This window comes from Canis lupus, chromosome 2 (assembly GCF_003254725.2).
Source record: "Canis lupus dingo isolate Sandy chromosome 2, ASM325472v2, whole genome shotgun sequence".
NCBI lineage: Eukaryota > Metazoa > Chordata > Mammalia > Carnivora > Canidae > Canis > Canis lupus.
In genome coordinates, this window is record NC_064244.1 from 11,125,015 (window position 1) to 11,144,070 (window position 19,056).

At 36.5% G+C, this 19,056-nt stretch overlaps 1 protein-coding gene across 5 annotated transcripts in view; it reads right to left on the bottom strand.

The window, feature by feature from the left end:
* The window catches only part of PLXDC2 (plexin domain containing 2), a 510,869-nt gene that overhangs the window by 40,775 nt on the left and 451,038 nt on the right, over positions 1-19,056 (bottom strand). For all 5 annotated transcript variants that reach the window (XM_025464029.3, XM_049097150.1, XM_025464027.3 and 2 more), the window contains one exon: positions 3,824-3,984. In XM_025464029.3, coding sequence (XP_025319814.1) covers positions 3,824-3,984 — 161 coding nt within the window. The remainder of the gene's footprint in view (positions 1-3,823; positions 3,985-19,056) is intronic.

A 19,056-nucleotide genomic window follows, 5' to 3' on the forward strand; every position in this document is an offset into this window, starting at 1 on the left:
AGTGAATTTAATAAATGTTCACTATTACCATTATTAGTGTCATAATGAGGCTAATTATAATAGAAAAAAAAACCCAACAACAAAAAGGAGGAGCCCCAATACTCCACAATACCAGACTGGTTGCATGAGCTCTGGTTTATCCACTCAAGGGCAAAATCATTAAATTTCATAACAGTATACCCAGTGTGTAGCATAAGAACTAAGTCTACAACCATTTCATGCAATCTGGATTTCATTATGAAACACACAAGATACACACTAGGTAACATTTTAATATCACAAAAATTGGAGTTTGTTTTATAGTCAAGGGCCTGTCATAGTTTAATGAGTAGTGTGTGATGCATTTAATGCAGTTTGTGGTTGACAGAATAATAACCTTCCAAAGATGTCCATGTCCTAATAGCCAAAACCTGTCAATGCTACTTTCTATGGGAAAATGAACTTTGTAGATGGGATTAAACTAAGGACTTTGAGATGGGGAAATTATCCTGGATTATCCAAAGAAACCCAGTGTAATCACTAGGGGCCTTACAAGGAGGAGGCAAAGGGGTGTAGAATTGGTAGTAGAAGATGTGATGACAGAAGCAGAGGCTGGAATGATTTGAAGAGGTCAGAAGTCAAGAAATGCATGCAGCCTCAAGTAGCTAAAATGGTAAATGACTTCTCCTGAAACTTCTAGAAGGCACCAACTTTGCTGAAACCTTGATTTTAGCCTAGTGAGACTAATTCTGGACTTCTAACCTCCAAAGCTGTAAGATAATAAGCATGTATTCTTTTAACCTCCTAGGTTTGTGGTAATTTGTTTCAGCAGCAACAGGAACCTAATACCTAGTCAGATTTGGTGCAATAGGTTCTTTTTTACTTCTAAGCAATGTTAGGCCCTTGGTGCTTTCTGAATACCACCTGACAGCAAAAGAGGCAATCAATATACAGCTACTGAATGAACGCTGTATGGAATAGCATACAGCCATCAAAATGACATTGACTAATGGAAAAATGTTATTTAAAAGAAATATTAGTTTGCATCTCAGTGAAATCATAGTTAACTAACTGGGCAAACATCAAATTTTGCATATACAAATTTCAGCATAAAATAAATTAAAATACTAATAGTGATTGTTTCTGCATGTCAGTACTATGAAGATGACTTTACTTTTTCTTCTTTACATTTCTGCCAGTTTTCTATAATGAGCAGGTATTGTTTTCATAATGGGAGAGAGCACATCAATTGTATTTAAAAAGTAGATAGCAGTATAATGAAGAACATGAAAAGCAATTTACCCAATACTGGTAAATTCAATCTCTTTATGCATCAATGACTCTAATTTAACTAGTAATTCAAAACCTTCAAATTCCTGAGTTTAGCATGTTAGTAACTGTGAAGTCATCATGGGTCTGTGTTTTATTTGTCAGCATGGGTCAGCTTTAATAATAGTAAAGTTATGATTATCATCTTCAAAAATCACCTGCTGACCAGCCACTGTGAGCTGCATGGGGACAACAGCAAGAAGTGATTTATGCAGAAATTGGCAATCAACCCAGTGGGAAGGAAAAAGGCAAAGGGAAGAAAATCTCAGCAATCTACAGAATGATTCTGCTTTCTTGAGTGTTGGAAAGACGAGAGGTCTTCCTATAGCTATCCCTCTTTGACCTTGGAGAAATCATCCCACCATTCTGAGCTTCGGTCTCTTCCTTTGTGTTATGAGAGGGTACAAAACAAACTTATCTCTAAGATGAATGCCCCTCAAATCCACAAAAACCCAAAAAACCAAACCAAAAAAAAAAAAAAAAAAACTTTTACTATTCTTCAGTCTCACTTTGTATTTACATAGGGATTGCTATGAGCTGCTGTGAACTAGGTCTTCTGCACTGTGCAACTTTCCAATTCCATTACCATCAGATATTTCACAGTATCTTCTTTTTTACAATGTCAGAAAATAGACTGTATAGTGCATTAAAAGGCTTCAATATGTAAGGGGTTATAGTAGCAGCCTGATGTCTGGTTAGTCACTGAAACCTTGCAGCTTGTCACTTGTCAGCTCTTTGAGGAACACAGTCCTGACCTAGGAAACTTCCCTACGTCCTTCCATGAAAAAACAAGTAAATTAGCAAAACTTAAAAAACAATTTTCCAACTAAATTAAATGCTTGATAATTTCACAATTATTATGATTTTAAGTGAGGATGCCATTTCTGGAATAAATCATTTGTGAAATTGTAGAGGGAGTTTGAAATGTCAAAGGATTTCTTTTTCCCAGAAAATATTGATAGAATGTCTCTTATTTGAAGGAAACTTTGTTATTTAATCCAAATCTTAAGGAACTTTTAAGTCTGTAGGGGGGAATAAATCATGTATATAGCTAATTCTAATGTGAAACAGAAAAGTAAATGCCATAGAAAGACATAGATGAATTATGATGGATAGAATTTCAGAGGAGGAAGAGAGATTATGTCCAGCTGTCCAGACAGCAAGATGGTTCGGGGAAGCTTATGGGGTGATACATGGCATTGAAGTCTGTTCAGATCCCAAATTCAAGAATTGGGGTGGAAGAGGAGGGCTTTATTGGTGGAGGAAACAGAATAAGCATTGTCTTGGTGGCATGGAAAATTTGGAATGTGTATGGAGGAGAGCAAAAAAATGAAAGTTCATGGTATTGTCATCTCCAGGTTGAAGATGCATGGGATATAGATCGAAATGACAGACAAGATCCAGATCACCAAGGCCTTAAATGCTGACCTAAGGAGACTTTATTTTATACACAGCTGAGAACCATAATGGACTTTTGAGTAATTATTTAATTGATTATCACTCATCTCTCTCTATTATAGGGGACAAAAGTAATTCTGTAGTTTAAAATTTATTATAATTTCTCACTCAACAATCGAACAAAATTCTAGGCAACCTTTTTGTACATCAGCCAAAGAATTGGAAAAGATTTCAAATCTATAAGTTTGAAACTCTAAGGGAGAAGGTTTCCCTCATTGCTTTACTATTTAGTTGGGGTTGAAACAGCAGTAGCCCCATTAAGATACTGGAATAAAAGCTGCACACGTGAAGGTCCTAGGAATTCCAACCATCTGAGGCATAGAATATGACATGAACTTTATCCAGTGGCCTCCCAGTATCCTAATTTCACACCTTCTGAACTTGAGGGCTTGGCTTTAGACCCTGGTCTTCCTACCTGATTTTTCTTGGGAGTTGGCACTAAATCTATATTCTGTACACAAAAACAGAATTCAACACCGTGTTCTGTTTGTGGCTGTGTGAATGTGTGTGACTCACGTGCATTTCTTTGTAAATATATAAATATATACACATTACACAAAATGGTGATGGCACCTACCATTATCTTATTGTTATACTGTTTTTTTGGAGTGAAAGCTATATTTTTCCTAAATGGTTTGTGAGCATCTTGAGAGCAGGCTCATCATATTGCATTATGAATCCAGCCAATACTCAATTAGTATTTATTGATCAATATATCTAAGCTAAGTCCTGTAGCCTTCAGGATATGCTGCATTCTTTCTAGGATCAGGAGAACAGCTGGTTAACACACTTGGTCTCATAGGACAAAAACATTATGGTTTCTATATTTCTTTAGATCTGCAAAAGGCAAGATAGCTTATTGCTTTAAAAGCTCCTGAGATAAGTGAACTTATCATATGAAAGCAATCTATCAATATGTGTGTGTGCATGCATGTGTGAAACCTGCCTGCAGCAGCAAAATGTAGAAATCATGTGTTGAATATTAAATACAGGTGGTGTTAGCAAATGCAAAGAGTTCATCAACCAGCACAGTTATCATGTATTATGACTGACTTACCTCAATAAAGAAAATGCTGGCTGCTGACGTTGGATGGTGATACATATAGACAGTCACGAGAATGGCTGCTACTATAATGAGGACCAGGATGAGAATTCCAACAATGAGGCCAGCATGAAGGGTGCTCCCTTTCTTCTCGGCTGCACTGTCATCTGTAGAAGCTGAAAGAACAGCACAGCTGTCAGATCATTCATGTGTGCACTTTTAGGTTTGCATTTTCACTAGAGGGGATGTTTATAGTTTTAATAAAGTACCAACTAGAATTTTTTCTTTTACTTTCCATACAACTCTTCCTTTCCATGACACCAATTTTCAAAGTTAGATGCTCTTTATTTGGGCAATGAAAAATCCATACCATTAATGATTAAAAATAGATTTGTAATTGTGTTTTAATTTATAGTTCAATAAACAAAATTAATAGCCATTATTCTAAAAGGACCGTGGAAAATCTAAAACTCTAATTAACTATATAATAAATTTAAATTTGATTTTTTTCATTAAACCACTGGCACTTTTACCTATGGAAAAATTGATTACTTTCTGCAAATTCCTCTCTCATTTTCTTTTGGGAATTTTATATTGAAGAGTATCATGCTTCTTTGGGTGGGCTAGAGAAGCATTTTCAGAAAGTCTGTGCATGAGTTCAAAGCCTAATTTTCAAAATCTGTTTTAAACTAAAATGTTCTTTAAAAGAGTAACAGATGGACGCTAAATGACCCTCAAATAGTTTTATCACCATCTGAAGAGAACACACAGCATATCAAAATATTCTACTATGCCACAAACCAGTATCATTTGATCTGACTTTTACTGAGATGTTTTCCACTGTAATACCCATTTTCAGAGAATTAGGAAAAAGAAATTAAATTTCTAAAGTAATTAATTAACCAACCCAAAGTCAGTCAACCAAACAAAGCTAATCTCTAAAGTCTTCTCTTGTTCTAAAATTCTTCAACCTTTGATGACTACTCAGGTATTTAAAAATCTTAAATTAGGTGTAGCAGGTAACAGTGTTTTTGTGCATACCATGATTGATGTTTTTGAACCATTAGAAAATTACTTAATATTCATAAAAGTTCTACAGCAGTGATTCCTAATCTTTTCACTACTAATTTGCATCTTTGTTTTAAATATTATTTTTGTCTATTAAACTTTGTTTAATAAGCACTGACTTATTTCTCTTATTTTAGATTTTTGCTAATAAAAAGAAAACATGACTGCCTATCAGAATGCATGGTCAATATGAAGTAAGAGAATATCAGATAAAACAAAGAAACATGACCTATCCATCCTTTAAATTTTTGTTGTTATTGTTTATTTTCTGTTTGAGACTCATAGCTGGTATTCAGTAATTCTTGTCCAAATCTAATAAAGCTCAATATCCTAAAGCTTTCCTTTATACACTATAATTCATTATTGAAAGAATATACAATTTAAACAGTAAATCATTATATGAAAATTCATGTACATAGAGGATTCTGGTAAGAAGGACAAGTATGAAGTATGAGGAATCTGTTTCCCTACATAGACAATAATTGCATTGGTAGAATGTGTCTGACAACTATCTTGGCACTTTGGACTCTATTGAAGGCTTGCAACTTTCAAGAGAAAGGCTTGGACTATAAATTGAGGTTAATTTCAGTCAATTTTCAACTCTTAATGGCTGCCCATCCTCCACCCCTCAGTCACGTGGCAGGTAGCTGTACATGTGTTCCTGAAGCAGCCTCCAGGAGCCAGGGCAGGCAAAAAGTGCCTTGTCCTCCAGAGATCAGGATCTGTGTTCTGACTTCTGATTGGTGCTTCTTATCACAGAGGCACAAAGATGTAGCCCCTGGTTTTTCGTTCTTTCCTCCATTGTTGCAAGCCCTTCCCCCTCTGGCTGAAGTGACTTCCAGGGGATTTAAAGAACTAGTGCTCTTTTCACCCTCTCCCCACTACGTTTTTCCCCCTTTTGTGAGCTAGATGTAAAGACTGGGACATTTGGAAACATCTGCACGTATGGGGAAAAACTGGAAAGTGTGTGTAAATGCCTAGGGAATAGTTCAGAAAGATTTGAAAACACATTAAGATTACATCTCAATTTGACCTTCAGCATAGAGACAGTCTGCAACCACAACCGCAACAACAACAGCACAATCAACTACCAACAAAAATAATATCAAAACACAGCTAAAAACCGGAGAAGGGTGGGGAAGAATCTGATTTCCAGAATTACCACATTATTACATTCAAATGTCCAGTTTTTAATAAAGATTCACAAAACATACAAAGAAACAGGAAAGTATGGCTCATTTAAAGGAATAAGATCAACAGAAACTGTTCCGGAAAAAGAACTGATGGCAGTACAATAGCCAAAGACTTAAACAGAATTGTCTTGAAGATGCTCAAAGAACCAAAAGAAGATGGGGAGAGGGCCAAGAAAACAATGTGTGAACAAAATGGAAATACCAAGATAGAGATAGAAAACCTAAAAAAAAAAAAGCCAAAAGAAATTATGGGGCTGAAAAATAGAGTAATTGAAATGAAAAATTCACTAGAGGGATTCAAAGGCAGATCTAAACAGGCAGGATAAAAAACCAGTGGACTTGGAAGGCAAGACAGTGGAAATCATTGACTTTGAGGGACAGAAAGAAAAAGAAGTCAAAGGTCCATCAAGCAGGTCAACATGCATATTATAGGAGTCCCTGAAGGAGGGACAGAGAGAGGGGCAGAGAGAATATTTTAAGAAATGATGGCTACAAACTTCCCAAATTTTTAAAAAGATTTTATTTATTTATTCATGAGAGACATATATAGAGAGGTAGAGACACAGGCAGAGGGAGAAAGAAGTAGGCTCCATGCAGGGAACCTGACATGGGACTCGATCCTGGGTCTCCACGATCCCACCCTGGGCTGAAGGCAGCGCTAAACTGCTGAGCCACTGGGGCTGCCCCAAACTTCCCAAATTTGATGAAATACATGAATATAAACATCCAAGAAGCTTAAGGAACTCCAGTAAGATGAACTCTTAATGACCCACACTGAGATGCATTATAGTCAAACTTTTGAGAGACAAAGTCAGAGAAAGAATCCCTAAGATGACAACAAAGAAGATAGCTTTAATAGAGGAAAAGAAGGCAAGGAATTTATCTACTTAATTTAATTTAATTTATTTATGTGTGTGTGTGTGTATGTGTGTGTGTGTGTGTGTGAGAGAGAGAGAGAGAGAGAGAGAAAGAGCATGAAAGGGGAGGGGCAGAAGGAGAGGGAGAGAATCTCAAGCAGACTCTGCACTGAGCATGGAGCCCTACACAGGGCTTAATCTCAGGATCTTGAGATCATCATCTGAGCCAAAATCAAGAGTTGGATGCTTAACTGACTGAGCCATCCAGGTACCTGCATTTATCTATCTATCTATCTATCTATCTATCTATCTATCTATCTATCTGAGATAGAGCACACAAAAGGCAAGGTATTTAAACATTTCCCTACAAAAAATCAACTAAACACAAAAGAAGACAGTAATGCTGGAAATAAGCCAAAAAAAGACAAAACAAAACAAAAAAAACTTTAAGACACATAGAAAACAAATAGCAAAAATAATAGAAATAAGCCCCACCTCATTGGTAACTGTTTTATATTTAAATGGATTAAAATTTCCAATCAAAAGACAGTTTGTCATAAAGAATAAAAACACATGATCCAACTATATGCTGCCTATACTTCAGATCCAAAGACACAGATTGAAAGTGAAAGTATGAAAAGAGATATTCCATACAAATAGTAACTAAAAGACAGTAGAGGTAACTATACTAGTATCAGACTAAGTAGATTTTCAATCCCAAAGATTATGAGACAAATAAGGACATCATATATCAATAAAAGGTTTCAATTATAAACATTTACATAGCTAATGACAAACCATCAAAAAATATGAAGCAAATATGACATAATTGAAGGGATAAACTGACAGTTCTATAAGAATAGCTGGAAATTTCAATATCCCACTTTCATTATTGGAAAGAACCAGACTAAAGATAAGTAAAGAAAGAGACTTAACACAATGAACCAATTAGATCTAACATACATGTATAGAATCCTCTACCCAATGACAATATACACATTCTTCTCAACTGTGCATGGAAGACCTCATAGAAGAGATCATATGTCACAAATTAAGTTTCAACAGGTTTAAAAAATAGATATCATACAAAGAATTTTTCCCACTCACAGTGGGATGGAGTTAAGAAATGAGTAACAGATACAAAGCTGGACATTCACAAATTTGTGGAAATTAAGCAACACATTCTTGAACAGCCAATGTACCATCATGAAATCACAAGGGAAATTAGAAAACAAAAACACAAAAACCAAAACATAGGGACTGCAAGTAAAGCAAGGCTAAGGAGAGAACGCACAGCTGTTAATGCTTATATTAAAAACAAGATCTCGAATCAACAACCTAACTCTACAAGTTAATGAACTGGAAAGAGAAGAACACACTAAGCCCGAAGTTAGCAGAAGGAAGAAAATAATCAAGAGGAGAGTGAAGATCAGCAAAATAAAGAATAAAAAAATAATGGAGAAAATTAATGATATCTGGTTCTTTGAAAAAATCAACAAAATTGGAATGAGGACTCAAACACCAGCAGTCTGGCCTGAGTCTGCACCCTGAACCTCTGATCACTAACCCCTCAACTGACACTGAACTGTATGTACTGCTGTTTCTTCTTCATGTTAGCAATTCTGGCAAAGAATTCTAAAAAAAAAAAAAAAAAAAAAAAACCTGGGTAATTTCAAATAAAGAACAATTAACTTAAATATGGTTAAGAATTAGCATTGTGCCTTCAAGAGGGGAGCAGGGTCTACGTCTGACTTGTCACCTCCCTGAGACTAGGCCACTGATGGCCATCACATGTACTTAAAATCCATGTTTGCTGGAAGAGAAGGAAGGAAAGAAGAGGAAGAAAAAAGAAAGAAAAATAAAGCTGTTGAAAATGGGTTAAAGCTCTTGGAATGACCACTTCTCCTATTAAAATCAAACAAGGTTATGATAAATTACTTTATCTGGTCTCCAGTTATCTTATCTCTGCAATGCAGTCAATAATAGTAACTACCCCACAGGAGTGCTGTACAGAATTAACCATTGAACACACAGAAAGTGCTTAGGAGAGTGCCTGGTATACAACAAGTACTTAATTAATGTAGCCATTATATTATTGTTACCTCTAATAGAAGGCAGGTTGAGGCAAATTATGGTGTCAGATTCATGGCACCATATAAACTATGTTTTGCCCTTAACATTTGTTACTTTTAAAGTTTGGCTATATTCTTAAGTATGCTTGTATCATTGTACTTTGTGCACTTGGCTTTTTTCTTATTTTTAAGAATATTATACATTAATGTCATAGGAAAATAGGATTAATTTAAAATGTTGCTTTGGAGAAAATGTGGCAAAAAAAAACTACTTGGGTAAAAAGAGGGAAGCCTTGAATTTTTCTTCAAATCCCACGTGTGGTTCCATTTGTCTATCCTTCTCCCCATCTATCCATCCCTTTCACCCTCAAATCCATCCACCCCAACAGCATCTGGTTCTATCCCTGAGATTAGTAGTCTTTTATAAGCAGTATGCTAAGATTCAGCCTCACTTTTTGTGTGTGTGCAATACAGGGAAGGGGAGAACAAGAAGATATTTGTGAGTTAGCCTCAGGCTGCCACTTCCCAAGTGAACCAAAGCCTGTTGAGGAGGCAGCAGGCAAAAGACAGCCCTTCCCAGGGAGAAACAGGAGAGCCAGAAACATGTTTTATTTAATAAGACCTCAAGTCAGTAAAATTATTGCTGACCTGTAGGATGCAAATTGCCCATCTTTAGAACATAAAACCATAACCGGATTTATACCTTGAAACCTCACTCATTGCCTTTATTTGGGCATAAATGTTTACTTTCTCACTTATTACTTATTTATATTTTCGATAATGGCTTAGTTATATTATCTCCTTTCTAAAACACTCCTTTGCAGTCCTGGTCTGGATGTTAAGACACCATTTCATATGTAATGAAATCTGTACACAGTTTAGTTTGTCACTAGCTGAATAAATATTTTATAACATTTCTGGATGGTGATTTTAACAAAATAAACAATCTTCATAGAATCTCAAAATATTGTTAACCAGGAGACAAAATAAATATTTAGTGATCTACGACTGTGCATATGACTTTACACTGTGTTGTAACTAGAGCAAACCTTTTAAAAAGAAATATAACAAATTCAATTCCAAAATATTACAGAGGCGTCCTTGTGTCCCAAGAGAGTGCTATTTCTAAATGCATTCAGAGTGGTCATCTGACCGGAGTGGCCAAAATTGCACAAATATTTCTGGAGAACCTATTTTTCCATTTTCATATTATTTAAGCAAGTTTTCTGCATCTCTACTCTAGCTGCTTTCTCTTCTAACAAGTATGATGATGGCATATTAAAAGGTTATTGAATCTGGAGATGAAGTGATCACTCTATTGATGTGCTTTGATTTTAAATTCTTTCACTAATTGGTTTCCAGTTGAGTATCACTGCTCCATTAGGTGGTATAGGGTTTGCACATTAATGGGTACCTGCAAACAGAATTCAGGAGATCATCTGTGTTAAAGATGATGACCACCTCAAACACAAAATTGAAATTTAAAAAGTGTAAGCAAGTGGTAGTAATTTCCATCATTGAAGTTTAGTTCATTTGCCTTCAGGGTGGACAGTTCAAATTGATCCTAATCCGTCAGGAAAGATAGTAAACAAAAGACGTCAATTTTGGAAATAGACATTCATTCCTGTGCTTTGACTGATTGTTTTTGGAAAATGGCATACAGAATTGGGTCAGAGAAAACCTTGAGTCTATTTCAGGCACAAACTTAAGCCCATGAAAGTCCATGAGGAGCTGGGGGAGATATTCCAAAAGGTCATAAGAAATCTAGTCTGAAGACTCAAACTCTTATTCTTGGCTTAGAAGTATCTTATGCTCTTTCACTTATGTCCAAAAGTGAACCAAAGTAAAAAAACTATCCTCATACATGTATAGTATTGTGCACAAGACAATTGAAATCTTTAGCTTTTATAGCCTTACACTGTATATCCAAATAAGAGGAGTTAATGATAAAGTATAATAAGATACCATAAAATGGAGCCCCAAAGCCCAAAAGGAAGTATATAGATATATGTGAAAAGCCTATCAAATAAAGGCCATATTTTGCTACTCTGTTGAAGACATATTTTAAAACCTAAATGAAACACTGAAAATCAATAGTATCAAAGATAATATACTTTCATCTGATCCACTGAATGACCCATGAGTTCCTAGCTTTTTAGTACTTTATAAAAGGCAGATCAATATTTAGACACAGAAAAGACTGTGAAAATTGTCAAATTCATCTAAGCAATCTATTTTGGGGTAAGTTTTAGTTATCATGATAGTAAAGACAACAGATTTTTAAAAGGAATTTTAAATACATATTAAACATATTTAAGGGGCACATGGGTGGCTCAGTCGGGGTAAGTGGCTGCCTTTGCCTCAGGTCATGATCTCACGGGTCCGGGGATCGAGCCCTGAGTTGGGCTCCTTACTCAGTGGGGAGTCTGCTTCTCCCTCTGCCTCTCCTGTCTGCTGTCTCTTTCTCTCAAATAAGTAAATAAAATCTTAAAAAAAAAAAAAAAAGAAAAGATATTCAAGACTTCATGCAAATGTGTTTCAATTGCTGTACTCCAAGAAAAGTTTATGACCTATTGATAAGAAGAAAGATGAAATGAATAGAAGAAAGAAGAGGAAAGAAAGGAAAAAAGTTGACCGGTTATTTCTTCAAAGTGTTGTGTCTGATTTTAAACCTCTACCTCTCCTTGCTCTTTCTGGGCCTGATATTTTTCTCAGGATTTATATCAGAATATCAAGTGGCACTGATATTTCGTATTTAGAAGCATAATTCTGCGACATGTGAAAAAGATTCTAATACATTGCTAAAATGATCTGTACCCACTATTAAATCTTGCCAGCAATTAAAGTCCAGAAATAAAGTAAAACTAAAATAGAAATACTCCTTGTCTGAAATTTTATTCACTTTAGAACTAACTCTTCTCTTGGCCTTAAAATGAGATGCTACAGCCCATAAATTCCACAATGTATTAATATCCTTTGGGGGGCCAAGAAGCTCATGGGTTGGACAAAGTCTTGCACAAATCTGTGCAAAATTCATAAATCTTATACATGTGATGTCAAAATGTTCTTTTTTAAAGCTTCAGAATGAAGTTAAACTGTGAGTGCTTACAATATTAGTGTTCCATTTTTGGATTAAAAACACACACAGACACGCGATTTTTCCCTGTGGAATATTATCTAACCCATTTATAACTTAAAGCATGTAATGGAAGAAAATCAAGTGATAAAATTTTTAGCTAAATTGACTTTCCTTTGGAAGTTTCCCTTGTAACCGATCTCATTTTGTAGCTTATCTATTTTTCCCCTTAGCTCTTTTAAATTTCTACATCTATGATCATGACCTTGACTTCATTCAGAGTTTCTTCTGGTGTTACTATTTTTTCGATGCTTGCCAATCTGTCAAAATTATTCAGGTATTAAGGGTCCCTCGGGACTATTATACAAGCTATACCTAATCCCCAATATGTGTCACTGTGGCAATACATTCATAATTCACATTATGATATCTCCATAGGAAGGATTTGGGTAAGTACTGTGAAAAGATATTAAAATGAGTGCACAAAACACAGCTAAGTGCATTATGTATGGTGAGAACAATATCTGGCAGGGACAGCTGGCCCAGCTTCTCTTTTTGTAGCCTGTGCTCCGACAGGGCAGCTGTGAAATTTCATTCAGGGAAACATATAAAACATTCTGGACTAAAACAGTTTAGTGGATGACAATCCTTTTTTAACAATAATCCGTTACCTTTTATCTTAGAAAAATAAAGCTAAATAAAATTTCTGTGAAATCATATTTTTTAAAAAAGTGCTTGATTCCATCAAAATGAGGGATTTTGGATAGCAGTTACCACCCAACTGCTTCTAGCTTCATTATATGATTAGTGCTTTAATGTAGGCATATGCATGAGCATCCAAAGAGAGGGGATTTACAGTGTTTACAATTGCCCTAAGACCCCAAATAAGTCTTTGAAATAATCCATTATCATTTTTCACTTCTTATGTGTATGTACTACTTTTTTTTTCCAAAAGATTGATTTATTTATTTGAATGAGAGAGAGGGAGGGAAGAGGGAGAACAGGGGGTGGGGCAGAGGGAAAGGGAAAGAGAGAATCTGGAGCAGACTCCTTTCTGAGCATGGAGCCCGGTTTGAGGCTCCATCGCATAACCCTGAGATCATGACCTGAGCTGAAATCAAGAGTCGGACACTTAAGTGACTGAGACATGGAGGCACCCTTTATATGTATTACTTTAAAAAAAATATTTTATTTATTTATTCATGAGAGACAGAGAGAGAGAGAGAGAGAGAGGTAGAGACACAGGCAGAGGGAGAAGCAGGCCTCATGCAGAGAGCTTGATGTGGGACTCGATCCCGGGTCTCCAGGGTCAGGCCCTGGACTGAAGGCAGCACTAAACTGCTGAGCCACCAGGGCTGCCCTGTACTGCTTTTAAAAAATAGTCTACATATGCATCTAATATTTTCAACAACCAAGATCTTTATAAGACCTTTTAAACTTTTCTTAATATCATCTTTCTATGCCAAGTTGTCTTTGTGTAGAGTTGTCTTCATCTAAAAATGTATTTAACAATTATTTTTGAAAAATAAAATGTGTCTCTACTTCTATAAAATAATTCAAAGAAAAGGGATCTTAGCACCTAATTGTCCACCAAATATTAAACTAGAACATTTCATAGAAATAATTTCTCTTTTAATTTCATGCCAAGCCTTTGCAAAGGTTAAGAAATCCAGGTTTTAAAGTATAGAAAAAATTTAGAGTTTTCTTAATGAATATATTCACAGTGAATACAAAATACCCCAAATAAGGTTGACAAAAGTACTTTTAAGATTGGGGGTACAGGGACGCCTGGGTGGCTCAGCGGTGGAGTGTCTGCCTTTGGCCTAGGGCATGATCCTGGAGTCCTGGGATCAAGTCCTGCATCAGGCTCCCTACATGGAGCCTGCTTCTCTCTCTGCCTGTGTCTCTGTCTCTCTCTCTCTGTGTCTCTCATGAATAAATAAATAAAATCTTAAAACAAAAAAGATTGGTGAGTACAGAACAGAGTGACTCCTCTTACCACCTAATCCCATCCATTCCAGAAGGAAGTCACTTATGTTGACAGGTCATTTATGCACAAACCAATAGGTATCATAATGAATGTTTACTTCCCTCCAAATCCATCAGGTTTTCTCAACATGAAGGAAGAACCCTTTTCCCCTTGCTCCTATCAGTGTAGAAAGGCAAATGTGTGTCCAAACCACTCAGCTAACATAGACCCTTAGTATTTCCATGCCTCTTAATCATGGCTGCACTACTAGGTCAAGACCAGGCCTTTTTGAGATTATTCAGGGAAATTGGATCCATTCTCTCACTGGAGCTGAAGTGCATGAATCCAAACGCATCTCATAAGCAGCTTTTCCAGTGGCAAGACCAAGCTCTATCTCACAAAGACCTTGCACTGTGTACCCACCATTAGGAAAACAGGCCACCATGGCCCATTAACTGTCTTCCTCCAGACCACAGCAGAAGCTGGGACATGGGACATGCAAGATATAACTTGCAGCCATTATTTGAAAAATAAGAAGCCCAGCTGTTGAGGTGCAGTCAACAATCTAAATAAAATCATCTTTCAGTGATTATCCATAAGCAACTTCTTTTGAAAAGTGCTGAATATTAAATCAATATTATTAAATCAATCCCAAATTCTTTGACGTCTGAATTTTGGGTTTCCTAAGAAAGCATGGCTTAATTTAGTTGCTAAAGTTATCATTTTGGCCTGTGTGTATGCCTTAGAATTAAAACCTTAGCCCTTCGTATTCTTAACAACCATACAAACCTTTTGTTGTTTGTTGAGGTTTGATATATACAGTCCTCTGGCAGACCTTTATTTTATTTTTTTTAATTTATTTTTTATTGGTGTTCAATTTACTAACATACAGAATAACCCCCAGTGCCCGTCACCCATTCACTTCCACCCCCCCGCCCTTCTCCCCTTCCACCACCCCTAGTTCGTTTCCCAGAGTTAGCAGTCTTTATGTTCTGTCTCCCTTTCTGATATTTCCCACACATTTCTTCTCCCTTCCCTTATATTCCCTTTCACTATTATTTATATTCCCCAAATGAATGAGAACATATAATGTTTGTCCTTCACCGACTGGCTTACTTCACTCAGCATAATACCCTCCAGTTCCATCCACGTTGAAGCAAACGGTGGGTATTTGTCATTTCTAATGGCTGAATAATATTCCATTGTATACATAAACCACATCTTCTTTATCCATTCATCTTTCGTTGGACACCGAGGCTCCTTCCACAGTTTGGCTATCATGGCCATTGCTGGCAGACCTTTAGTACAGATCTGTGCTCCCTCTGTCCAGGGGGCCGGGGCTGGCCGGGTTCCGGGGAACTTCCTAACCTCCCCGCATCACCGTGCCTGTGTGCCTGGGGCACAGAGGGCCTGCAGGACGGTCAGTGTGGCCCTAGAAGGGATGTCAGGACAGCAGGCCCTTGTGTTGGGCCAAAGGCAGACCCTCTCCATGCAGGCCACAGTTCAGGATAGAGCTCCAAGGAGTCTAATAGTTCTACATGCGAACCCAGGTACACAGAGGTACATCGGACAAGAAATATATTTCATTTGTCATGAATATATTTTACCTAATAGTTTAATTTATAACTTCTATAAAAGACCTGGGAGGGGAACACAGTCCTGCCATACAGTAAATGGGTAGGACTACATGTATGTTCAGGGCATCTTACAGAGACAGAATCAGAAACTGGAAAAAAAATTGGGTTGGGTCTGGAATTTCATTTTATTTTATTATTATTTTTTAAGATTATTTATTTATTTATTCATAAGAGACACACAGAGAGAGGCCAGAGACATAGGCAGAGGGAGAAGCAGGCTCCATGCAAGGAGCCCAATGTGGGACTCGATCCCAGGACCCCAGGATCATGCCCTGGGCCAAAGGCAGATACTCAACAACTGAGCCACCCAGATGTCCCTGGAATTTCATTTTAAATTATGTTGCCAGATCTAAAAAGAAAGAGTGCCCACATTTCAAAGGTAGAAAGAAAAAATTAAAACCACTGAGAGCCAGTTTTTCAGAATATTTATATTTCACTGCTTGGCATTGATATGGGCAAAACTTAGCTCAGCTAGTCCCCCTAGCAGGGGCAGAATCAGGTAGCCTGCTTAAGAAGAAAGACACTATGAAATTGTGTTTATCATAACTGCCTGCCCCTAAGGTCCTGGAATATCATGTTTCCCAAGATATCAAGTTCCACATGTTGAATATGGGATAGAACATGGCCAGTCCAGGAGGTGAGCACTAGTCTCATCCTAATCTTTTCCACCAAATAAGCCTTGTAAAATGGCCCCACAAAGTGGTATGTGGCGCTCTGACACGTTTTACAGTTGCAAAGGCCTTGGTCTCAAAGTGTCTGGGGGTACAGGGGTCCCAGTGCTCATTCTGACATTGATGTGGTAGTTGGAGAACTTTAACAGAGGAAGAATGGCAGACAAATGGCTACACAGCTGACTATAACATTTGAAGCAATCTTCCCTGCAGGACAGGATGGCATTGGGGGGCACAGCATATGCTCTGACACCAGATCATTTGGTGGTAAAGCCCAGTTGCATTCCTTACAAACCATGGGACCCTAAACAGATTACATAAATCCCAGTGCTTCCTGCCTCAGGAGTAAAATGGGATTACAATAGTACGTTCTTCATAGGGTGCGGTAAAGATTAACTGAGATGACATACAAAACCCTTAGAAAAGTGCCTGGCATCCAGAAACAGCCCAGTCCTTGCTAGATACTTTTATCATTATTAGCAACTACATGGGAAGGTTCTAAGAATAATTTAAAGCAAAACATGAATCAAATAATCAGATGTGTTGAATTTTATGTCTACTAATTAGAGAAGCTGGTTCACTAAGGTTAAGCTTTTTTTCCTTTCTAAATTTAGTTGAGAATTTCAAGAAGCTTGGAAGATTCATGAGATTTTTCAAAAAATTGTTATCTAGTTTATGAGAAACACATTAAAATTTCTCTCTTTTAAAGGAGATAAAATTGCAGCTTTGGAAAGCACAGATCTTAAGTGTACAATAGAACAAATTTTAATAATTTTCATGTCCCCAGAAAGTTTCCTTTCTCCCTTTCCAGTCAATTCTAACCACAGCCCACCTCACGATGGCCAACCACTATGCTGATTTCTATTGTAGTAGATTAATTTCACCTGTATTGATTTCATACAAACTGAATCATGTACTGTATGTACTCTGTAGTGATTGGCTTTTTTTGCCTAACATGATGTTTTCCAGAAGTATCTGTGTCATTGCATGTATCACTAGTTTGTTCTTTATTTCTGCTGAATAGTAGTCCACTGTACAAATATACTCAATTTGTTTATTTTTCTATTGCCAAACATCTGGACTATTTTCAGTTATTGGCAATTATGAATAAAGTTGTATGAATATTCTTGTAAATGTTTTTGTGGATATGTTTTTTCTTGGATAAATACATGGAAGTGGAATTTCTGGATCAAAAGGAAGATACGTGTTTAGCTTTATAGAATTGTTAGTTTTCCAAAGTGATTTTACTATAGCATACTCTGATTAGCAATGTAAAAGACTTGTGGTGCACCATATCCTCATCAGTATTAGCGTTCTGTCTTTTTGGGTGTTAAACATTGTCATGTGTGTAACATGATAACTCACTGAGGCTCTTGCTTTCTTAAAAGTCAGTCTGATAATCTATGCTTTTAATTGGAATGATTATTCTCTTTACATTTAGTGTAATTATTGGTACAGCTGGATTTGATCTACTTTTCTATTTTAATTCTCTCCATTTTCCTCCTCTCTTGCCTTCTTCTGCCTAAACAAATATTTCTTAGAATTTCATTTAAATTTAGCTCTACATTTTTTGTACTTTTTCTTTAGTGGTTGCTGAACATAATGTTCACATGTGTTAAAGTCACTTATGGTTGAAATTTAATCAAACAAGTTTTTAATTCATTACTGTAACAAATAATAACATTTGGTCACAGAAACTTACAGCACTATTATGGTTCAAGTTAAATAAGGACTCCTGCCTTCACTACCCATGATACAGGTAAAATCTTGCATGGTATTACCTGAGCATGCAGAAAATAACTAAGGTGAAAATTAGTCTTAATGGAAAAGCAAGTCATTGAAAACCCACCTATTGAAAAGGATTAAATTTACCATCGAATGAATTAAACTACTTTCTTTAATCATTATATCTTTTTAAAAATAGTATATCTTTCTTCCCTCCCTTCCTTCCTTCTTCAACTAGATCAGCATATTACATGAGAAATAAGCCTTGGCAATTGAAGCACACATGAAAAAATTTAGTATTTAAGCACATGAAAAAAATTAGTATTTAAGAATGTTTGAAGGTCAGTGGGCTCCAAATATACTTAGGCAGGTCCTTTACACTTTAATAGAAGCCTCTTTTTTCATTACACTTGAAAATGTTTTATGGGTTCTTTCAACTCCTAGGTACCATACTCTGACCTCTCACACTTACGTTCCCTATATTACTTTGTCTCCTTCTACACTGAGAAAGAAGAAAGCTCAAATGAATTTCTCTCAACTTCTCCCTCCCACCTAACTCCTCTCATCCATGCTGACTGACCACTCCCTACTTGCAGACATATTAAAACACTCTTGGCCATCTTTCAGCTCTTTTCTTTTTCTTCTTTCTACTCAATATCTGTAACATGTAAATAGGCTCCTAAAATAAAACGACATCATAAACAACAGAAGTCTCTACTTTCCTTTTCACTGAATTTCTTGAAAAAGTAGCCTGCCTTTGTTGAGTTCAATTTCCTTATTGCCTGTGAACTTCTCAAATTCTATCTAGGGATTGTGTAATTGTGCATTGTAGAACTGTCCAACAAATGCTAATATATTACCTAAACTAATGGTCATTTTTCTGTTCTTTTTTTTCTTTCTTTCTTTCTTTCTTTCTTTCTTTCTTTCTTTCTTTCTTTCTCTTGGCCTGTTTAGAGCATTGCACTGTTCACTACTTCCTC